The following is a 9,281-nucleotide window of genomic DNA, read 5'->3' on the forward strand; positions in this document are numbered from 1 at the left end:
CACTCCCTCTGGCCGGAGTTGCTCTCTCCTGCTCCCTAATGCAGGAGTTACTCCTCTTTCCAGAGCCGCTCCCAGCAGCTATAGCATTTTTGGCCAGAGTTTCTCCCTCATACCAGAGTCACTCCCTCTGGCCGGAGTTGCTCTCTCCTGCTCCGTAATGCAGGAGTTATTCCGTCTTTCCAGAGCCGCTCCAAGCTGCTATAGAATTTTTGGCCAGAGATGCTCACTCATACCAGAGTCACTTTACTCTGACCGGAATTACTCCCTCTTTCCAGAGCCGATCCCAGCCGCTATAGCATTTTTGGCCAGAGTTGCTCCCTCATACAAGAGTCACTCACTCTGGCCGGAGTTGCTCTCTCCTGCTCCCTAATGCAGGAGTTACTCCCTCTTTCCAGAGCCGCTCCAAGCCGCTATAGAATTTTTAGCCAGAGTTGCTCACTCATACCAGAGTCACTCACTCTGGCCGGAGTTGCTCTCTCCTGCTCCCTAATGACGGAGTTACTCCCTCTTTTAAGAGCCGCTCCCAGACGCTTTAGCATTTTTGGCCAGAGTTGCTCCCTTATACCTGAGTCACTTTCTCTGGCCGGAGTTACTCCCTCTTTCCAGAGCCACTCCCAGCCGCTATAGCATTTTTGGCCAGAGTTGCTCCCTCATACCGTTTTCACTCCCCCTGGCCGGAGTTGCTCTCTCCTGCTCCCTAATGCAGGAGTTACTCCCTCTTTCCAGAGCCGCTCCCAGCGGCCATAGAATTTTTGGCCAGAGTTGCTCCCTCATACCAGAGTCACTCCCTCTGGCCGGAGTTGCTCTCTCCTGCTCCCTAATGTAGGAGTTTCTCTCTCTTTCCAGAGGAGCTTCCAGCAGCAATAGCATTTTTGGCCAGAGTTGCTCCCTCATACCAGAGTCACTCCCTCTGGCCGGAGTTGCTTTCTCCTGCTCCCTAATGCAGGAGTTACTCCCTCTTCCCAGAGCCGCTCCCAGCCGCTATGGCGTTTTTGGCCAGAGTTGCTCCCTCGTACCTTAGTCACTTCCTCTCGCCGGAGTTACTCCCTCTTTCCAGAGTCACTCCCTCTGGCCAGAGTTGCTCCCTCATACCAGAGTCACTCCCTCTGGCTGGAGTTGCTCTCTCCTGCTCCCTAGTGCAATAGTTACTCCCTCTTCCCAGAGCCGCTCTCAGCCGCTATAGCATTTTTGGCCAGAGTTGCTCCCTCATACCTGAGTCACTTCCTCTGGCCGGAGCTACTCCCTCTTTCTAGAGCAACTCCCAGTCGCTTTAGCATTTTTGGCCAAAGTTGCTCCCTCATTACAGAGTCACTCCCCCTCGCCAGAGTTGCTCTCTCCTGCTCCCTAATGCTGGAGTTACTCCCTCTTTCCAGAGCTGCTCCCAGCAGCTATAGCATTTTTGGCCAGAGTTGCTCCCTCATACCAGAGTCACGACCTCTGGCCGGAGTTGCTCTCTCTTGCTTCCTAATGCAGGAGTTACTCCATCTTTCCAGAGCCACTCCCAGCCGCTCTAGCATTTTTGGCCAAGGTTGCTCCCTCATACCAGAAACACTCCCTCTGGCCGGAGTTGCTCTCTCCTGCTCCCTAAAGCAGGAGTTACTCCCTCTTTCCAGAGCCGCTCCCAGCCGCTATAGCATTTTTGGCCAGAGTAGCTCCCTCATACCTGAGTCACTTCCTCTGGTCGGAGTTACTCCCTCTTTCCAGAACCACTCCCAGCCGCTATAGCATTTTAGGCCAGAGTTTCTCCCTCATCCAGAGTCACTCCCTCTGGCCGGAGTTGCTCTCTCTTGCTTCCTAATGCAGGAGTTACTCCCTCTTTCCAGAGCCACTCCCAGCCGCTCTAGCATTTTTGGCCAAGGTTGCTCCCTCATACCAGAGTCACTCCCTCTGGCCGGAGTTGCTCTCTCCTGCTCCCTAATGCAGGAGTTACTCCTCTTTCCAGAGCCGCTCCCAGCCGCTCTAGCATTTTTGGCCAGAGATTCTCCCTCATACCAGAGTCACTCCCTCTGGCCGGAGTTGCTCTCTCCTGCTCCCTAATGCAGGAGTTACTCCTCTTTCCAGAGCCGCTCCAAGCCGCTATAGAATTTTTGGCCAGAGATGCTCACTCATACCAGAGTCACTTTACTCTGACCGGAATTACTCCCTCTTTCCAGAGCCGATCCCAGCCGCTATAGCATTTTTGGCCAGAGTTGCTCCCTCATACAAGAGTCACTCACTCTGGCCGGAGTTGCTCTCTCCTGCTCCCTAATGCAGGAGTTACTCCCTCTTTCCAGAGCCGCTCCAAGCCGCTATAGAATTTTTAGCCAGAGTTGCTCACTCATACCAGAGTCACTCACTCTGGCTGGAGTTGCTCTCTCCTGCTCCCTAATGACGGAGTTACTCCCTCTATAAAGAGCCGCTCCCAGACGCTTTAGCATTTTTGGCCAGAGTTGCTCCCTTATACCTGAGTCACTTCTCTGGCCGGAGTTACTCCCTCTTTCCAGAGCCACTCCCAGCCGCTATAGCATTTTTGGCCAGAGTTGCTCCCTCATACCGTTTTCACTCCCCCTGACCAGAGTTGCTCTCTCCTGCTCCCTAATGCAGGAGTTACTCCCTCTTTCCAGAGCCGCTCCCAGCGGCCATAGAATTTTTGGCCAGAGTTTCTCCCTCATACCAGAGTCACTCCCTCTGGCCGGAGTTGCTCTCTCCTGTTCCCTAATGTAGGAGTTACTCCCTCTTTCCAGAGGAGCTTCCAGCCGCTATAGCATTTTTGGCCAGAGTAGCTCCCTCATACCTGAGTCACTTCCTCTGGTCGGAGTTACTCCCTCTTTCCAGAACCACTCCCAGCCGCTATAGCATTTTAGGCCAGAGTTTCTCCCTCATCCAGAGTCACTCCCTCTGGCCGGAGTTGCTCTCTCTTGCTTCCTAATGCAGGAGTTACTCCCTCTTTCCAGAGCCACTCCCAGCCGCTCTAGCATTTTTGGCCAAGGTTGCTCCCTCATACCAGAGTCACTCCCTCTGGCCGGAGTTGCTCTCTCCTGCTCCCTAATGCAGGAGTTACTCCTCTTTCCAGAGCCGCTCCCAGCCGCTCTAGCATTTTTGGCCAGAGATTCTCCCTCATACCAGAGTCACTCCCTCTGGCCGGAGTTGCTCTCTCCTGCTCCCTAATGCAGGAGTTACTCCTCTTTCCAGAGCCGCTCCAAGCCGCTATAGAATTTTTGGCCAGAGATGCTCACACATACCAGAGTCACTTTACTCTGACCGGAATTACTCCCTCTTTCCAGAGCCGATCCCAGCCGCTATAGCATTTTTGGCCAGAGTTGCTCCCTCATACAAGAGTCACTCACTCTGGCCGGAGTTGCTCTCTCCTGCTCCCTAATGCAGGAGTTACTCCCTCTTTCCAGAGCCGCTCCAAGCCGCTATAGAATTTTTAGCCAGAGTTGCTCACTCATACCAGAGTCACTCACTCTGGCTGGAGTTGCTCTCTCCTGCTCCCTAATGACGGAGTTACTCCCTCTATAAAGAGCCGCTCCCAGACGCTTTAGCATTTTTGGCCAGAGTTGCTCCCTTATACCTGAGTCACTTCTCTGGCCGGAGTTACTCCCTCTTTCCAGAGCCACTCCCAGCCGCTATAGCATTTTTGGCCAGAGTTGCTCCCTCATACCGTTTTCACTCCCCCTGACCAGAGTTGCTCTCTCCTGCTCCCTAATGCAGGAGTTACTCCCTCTTTCCAGAGCCGCTCCCAGCGGCCATAGAATTTTTGGCCAGAGTTTCTCCCTCATACCAGAGTCACTCCCTCTGGCCGGAGTTGCTCTCTCCTGTTCCCTAATGTAGGAGTTACTCCCTCTTTCCAGAGGAGCTTCCAGCAGCAATAGCATTTTTGGCCAGAGTTGCTCCCTCATACCAGAGTCACTCCCTCTGGCCGGAGTTGCTTTCTCCTGCTCCCTAATGACGGAGCTACTCCCTCTTTCAAGAGCCGCTCCCAGCCGCTATAGCATTTTTGGCCAGAGTTGCTCCCTCATACCAGAGTCACTCCCTCTGGCCGGAGTTGCTCTCTCCTGCTCCCTAATGCAGGAGTTACTCCCTCTTCCCAGAGCCGCTCCCAGCCGCTATGGCGTTTTTGGCCAGAGTTGCTCCCTCGTACCTTAGTCACTTCCTCTCGCCGGAGTTACTCCCTCTTTCCAGAGTCACTCCCTCTGGCCAGAGTTGCTCCCTCATACCAGAGTCACTCCCTCTGGCTGGAGTTGCTCTCTCCTGCTCCCTAGTGCAATAGTTACTCCCTCTTCCCAGAGCCGCTCTCAGCCGCTATAGCATTTTTGGCCAGAGTTGCTCCCTCATACCTGAGTCACTTCCTCTGGCCGGAGCTACTCCCTCTTTCTAGAGCAACTCCCAGTCGCTATAGCATTTTTGGCCAAAGATGCTCCCTCATTACAGAGTCACTCCCCCTCGCCAGAGTTGCTCTCTCCTGCTCCCTAATGCTGGAGTTACTCCCTCTTTCCAGAGCTGCTCCCAGCAGCTATAGCATGTTTGGCCAGAGTTGCTCCCTCATACCAGAGTCACGACCTCTGGCCGGAGTTGCTCTCTCTTGCTTCCTAATGCAGGAGTTACTCCATCTTTCCTGAGCCACTCCCAGCCGCTCTAGCATTTTTGGCCAAGGTTGCTCCCTCATACCAGAAACACTCCCTCTGGCCGGAGTTGCTCTCTCCTGCTCCCTAAAGCAGGAGTTACTCCCTCTTTCCAGAGCCGCTCCCAGCCGCTATAGCATTTTTGGCCAGAGTAGCTCCCTCATACCTGAGTCACTTCCTCTGGTCGGAGTTACTCCCTCTTTCCAGAACCACTCCCAGCCGCTATAGCATTTTAGGCCAAGGTTGCTCCCTCATACCAGAGTCACTCCCTCTGGCCGGAGTTGCTCTCTCCTGCTCCCTAATGCAGGAGTTACTCCTCTTTCCAGAGGAGCTTCCAGCAGCAATAGCATTTTTGGCCAGAGTTGCTCCCTCATACCAGAGTCACTCCCTCTGGCCGGAGTTGCTCTCTCCTGCTCCCTAATGCAGGAGTTACTCCCTCTTCCCAGAGCCGCTCCCAGCCGCTATGGCGTTTTTGGCCAGAGTTGCTCCCTCGTACCTTAGTCACTTCCTCTCGCCGGAGTTACTCCCTCTTTCCAGAGTCACTCCTATAACGATTAATTGGCAGTTAGGATATTGCAGAATTTATTACACACACATTTTTTTATTTTGCAAAATCTATTTCTTTTTTTATACACTTTTTTTAATTTCACTTTCCTTTCCTTCACCCTTTAAAATAAAATTGTACGTCGCCGGACAAGACCAGAGGCGGCGAGGGAGCTGCGAGAGTGAAAGTGAGTGTGCTCGCCTGCAAGTGCACTTTGCACCTTGCACGTGACGGGTGCCGGAAGGTGGGAGGCACCGCGGTGCTTTCCGCAGAAAGCGGTCGGAGTCAGTGGCCCAAAACCAATCAAGGGCGACGCACTTGCCGTTGCGGTGTGCGTTCGCCAAAACGATCGGCCGAGTGCCGAAATCGGATCCGAACGAGTGTCGTGGACACAAAGTAAAACGTGAGTTTTATTAGCAAATTTTTAAACCCCATTTGGGCCTTTGTCCGGTGGACTTCCGAGCCACCCTATTTTTCCCTTCGGGTTCACTGACACGACGCTTTCGACCTTTCAGGCGCCCCTCGGGGCCGTTTGGTGTCTAGGAACGGCTTCGTGGAGCCAACCGGGGCGTCATTCCGGACGGCGGCTCAAACACCACCCTGAGCTTGCCGAATGACCTCGTCAATTGGGTCACTGCACGAGCCACTCACATTTCACGTTTCACCCTTCGGGTTTGAGAGAGTCAACGAGCAGCAAGAGAGAACGACTCATCAAATGGACATCGACGAATAAGTACCATTTTTGAAAGTGCACTTTTGATATTGTATCCAATTCCTTTTCCTACCCTTTTTTTATATTGATACACTAATTTCATTACATTACATTCATACTAATTATTATCATTAAAATTTTACAATAGAGTTTTGCATATTTTACTACCTGCAAAATTAATTGTAACTTTGGTCTTCTTTTTTATTGCGATACGAATCTCCAAATTATTTTCAACAGTTCAGTCAGTTTGCACATTTCAGGAGCCACCAGAAAACGAACCCTGGTTTAGTTTTTTTATTTTGAATTTTGAGAATTTAATTGAGCATAATGTGTAGCAGCATTTAAATCTGTTACTGGCATCCCAACATAGAAGAAGTTTCCAGAAAGAACTAAGTAACGTTATATGGCATCCCTTTTAAATTTTCTGCGTGGCTAGTCGAGTAGTCGGAATTTATTCGGTCGTCTTGCGTGCGCGGGGCGTGTTGACGTGCGAGTCTCGAACCGGAGGGCCGTTATTGTTTCGGTATTTTGTGTTTTTCGGTCGGCGTTTGCTAAGCGAGCGACATCGCGATCGGGCCGCTTGAGCGTTATTTGGATTCCGTAGTGCATTCGTGGCTAGCGTGAAATTCTAAATTCCTCTTGCGTGTATTGCATTGTTAATTTTTATTTATTTTCTTGTTGCGTTTGAAATATTTAGTTTTGTTTTGTGTTGATTTTTATTGTTAAAATGGATAATTTCAAGATCGAATTTGATCGTTTGAATGAAGAATTTGTGCGGCATGAGTGCGTGGCGTTAGGAATAGAGATTGGCGAGAAAAATATCACAGCCTTGCGAGCTGAATTAAAAGCAGCACACGACGCGTTTGCGAGTGGGGCCCGCGAGAGGCCGGTGATTGTGGAAACTCCAGCCGTCGTGGAGGAGCTGAATTTCATTTCCGTTCAAGTCGGGACAGTAAAAGCAAGGGTGCAGGACGTCGCCAACGCAAAGTCTGCCACCGAGGCTCGGAAGGTGCGAGCGCAGATTGCATATTTGCGCGAGTGTCTTTTGAGGCTGAAGCCTGCGGAGGGCGCGGAGCGTTGCAAGGGCTTAGTTTCGACTTTGTGGGAGCACTTGCGTGCGGCCTTTAATGTTTTGAGGGGCGTACGCGAGGAGGACCCTGAGCAGGTCGGAGGTGAGCAGGCGCAGGCGAACGCGGCTCTCTTTGATGAGCTAAACGAGACTGTGGCCGCGCTGGGTGACGTTGCCCAGCCGGAAATTGACCTTGACCAGGGGGGAGGGGGGTTGCGTGCCCAATCCACCCCGAGGCCACAGCCATCGTGGTTTGATGACGTACTATTGTATTTGCCAATGCGTTTTGACGCGCAGAGAAATGAACCGGTGCCACTTCTTGCAGATGCGGCAGCCGGCGGACTTCGCTCTTTTCCCGAGCCACGGAGAGCTGGAAAAATGATTCCAGTGGCGGACTGGAAAATTCAGTTCTCCGGCGAGGCGAAAGAGAAAGTGTCGTTTGCTGATTTTTTGTTTGAAGTGTCGCTGAAAAGAGAGGAGTGCAATTTGTCCGAGAGCGAGTTTTGGCGCGGCGCGCACAATTTGTTCACGGGCCCGGCAAAAACGTGGTTCATTGCGAATCGCGGAAAGTGGGCGTCGTGGAGTGAATTTGAGCCGGAATTTTTGCAGAATTTCAAACCCGCCAATTTTGATTCGCGACTGTGGCAGCAGCTTCGATTGAGAACGCAGGGGAGGGAAGAGCGATTAAATCTTTATGTGGCGGAAATGCAGAGGAGCTTTTCTCTTCTTGAATTTCCACCACATGAGGCGGAGCGTTTGTCTTTCCTCAAGGAGCGACTTAATCCGTTTTTATTAAAAAACCTGCCACTGTCAAAAATCAAAACGTTGGACGAGTTGGTGGCTGAAGGCCTGAAATTAGAGTCGGTTCAGTCGCTCATTGACAATTATCGCGAACCAGTGGCACCAGATAACCCAGTGCAGCCGAGCCTGGTGTATAAAAAGCCAAATTCAAGGGCCGCGGATTCGGGCAAGGCGAGTGCCGCGAAGGCATCGCAATCGAGTGACAGTCAGCCGAGGGCGCGCGCTGCAACTGTAGCAGTTGATGGGACGGTGGCGAAGGGAGACAATCGGCCGAATTGGACCCAGGGTGGGGCTAAGGGGTCGAATTTTGTCCCCGGCTCAAAGCAGCCACATCCAGCTTTTGCGCGAGCAAATTCTGACCCCGGGCGTGCCAGGAGGTGTTGGAATTGTGCTCAGCCGGGGCACACTTACGTCTACTGCCCCTCAAAAGTTGTGAATTTCTTTTGTTGGGGATGTGGTGCTCAGGGTGTGTCCCGCAAGACGTGCAAGAATGAGAAATGCCGCCGTGCAAAAAACGTGCAGGAGGGCCCTGCTGGAGGCAACACGCAGCCGAGCAGGCCCGCAAACAGTGCAGACGGACCGGCTGCGAGTGGAGCCGCTTCGTAGGAAAGATCCGTATTGATACCGTGCGTGCAAAAATTGATTCAATTAAGCGAAATTTGAGGTCAAAGTTAGGGAGAAAATTTACGTCTGTAGACGAGGATGATCGTTTGTTTTTAGATGTGCAAATAGTGGGCCGTAAAGTAACGGCGTTGCTTGATTGTGGGGCCTCAATGTGTGTTTTGGGGGGGCCGGGAGAGTATTTGATTAAGGAGCTCAATTTGCACATCCGAAAAACAATGATTAAAAATGTTGAGTTGGCTGACGGCAGTCACAATTTGGTGGGCGGTTGCGTTGATTTGCCAATTACGTTGGACGGTAAAACATTTTTAATTCCAGCATTAATTGTTCCCAAAGTGGATCAGGCTTTAATTCTCGGTTTGAATTTTTGGGTTCGGACAGGTTTTGTCCCGGACGTTTTAAATGGGACTTGGCATTTCACTTCTCAAAATGCGAGCGAGGCGCCGCGGCCGCCTGAGAGAATTTCATCGGCGAGGGCGGACGGCGACGCTTTGAATGAAAAGCAAAGAAAGGAATTGCTTGGTTTCATTGAAAACGTTAAGAAAGATTTTCCAAAGAAATTAGGCCGAGTTAAAACTGAATACCACATTGACACGGGCGATGCGAGGCCAATTAAATGCAAACAATTTTACATTGCGCCGCCGATGTTGGAGTTAATGCACAAGAACATAGACGAGATGTTAGAGCTCGGCGTCATTGAATATGCCCAGAGCCCTTGGTGCTCGCCGGTGTTTTTTGTGCGTAATGACGAGAAAGGGAAAGAGCCGCGTTTAGTTCTTGATATGCGCGAGGTTAATAAAGTAACTGTTGAAGATGCGTATGCAGTGCCAATTTTGTCATCAATATTAGATAATTTGGGAGATTTTCGATTCATTAGCTCTGTCGATTTTAAAAAGAGTTATTGGCAAGTGCCACTTGACGCAGAGAGCC

At 51.4% G+C, this 9,281-nt stretch overlaps 1 protein-coding gene across 1 annotated transcript; it reads left to right on the forward strand.

Moving 5' to 3' along the window:
- Positions 1–5,284: 5,284 nt before the first annotated feature.
- Positions 5,285–8,351, forward strand: LOC132198915 (uncharacterized). The gene is made up of 2 exons (XM_059623214.1): positions 5,285–5,551; positions 5,664–8,351. Exon 2 carries the CDS (start codon positions 6,588–6,590, stop codon positions 8,334–8,336), a length of 1,749 nt encoding a protein of 582 aa, XP_059479197.1. The 5' UTR covers positions 5,285–5,551; positions 5,664–6,587; the 3' UTR covers positions 8,337–8,351.
- The last annotated feature ends 930 nt before the right edge of the window (positions 8,352–9,281 follow it).

The sequence above is a fragment of the Neocloeon triangulifer genome, unplaced genomic scaffold (assembly GCF_031216515.1).
Source record: "Neocloeon triangulifer isolate White Clay Creek 2 clone unplaced genomic scaffold, ASM3121651v1 ptg000013l, whole genome shotgun sequence".
Lineage (NCBI taxonomy): Eukaryota > Metazoa > Arthropoda > Insecta > Ephemeroptera > Baetidae > Neocloeon > Neocloeon triangulifer.

Bases quoted from the DNA above. Each gene is read 5' to 3' on its own strand.
- LOC132198915 (XM_059623214.1), top strand. From the start codon at position 6,588: ATGGATAATTTCAAGATCGAATTTGATCGTTTGAATGAAGAATTTGTG.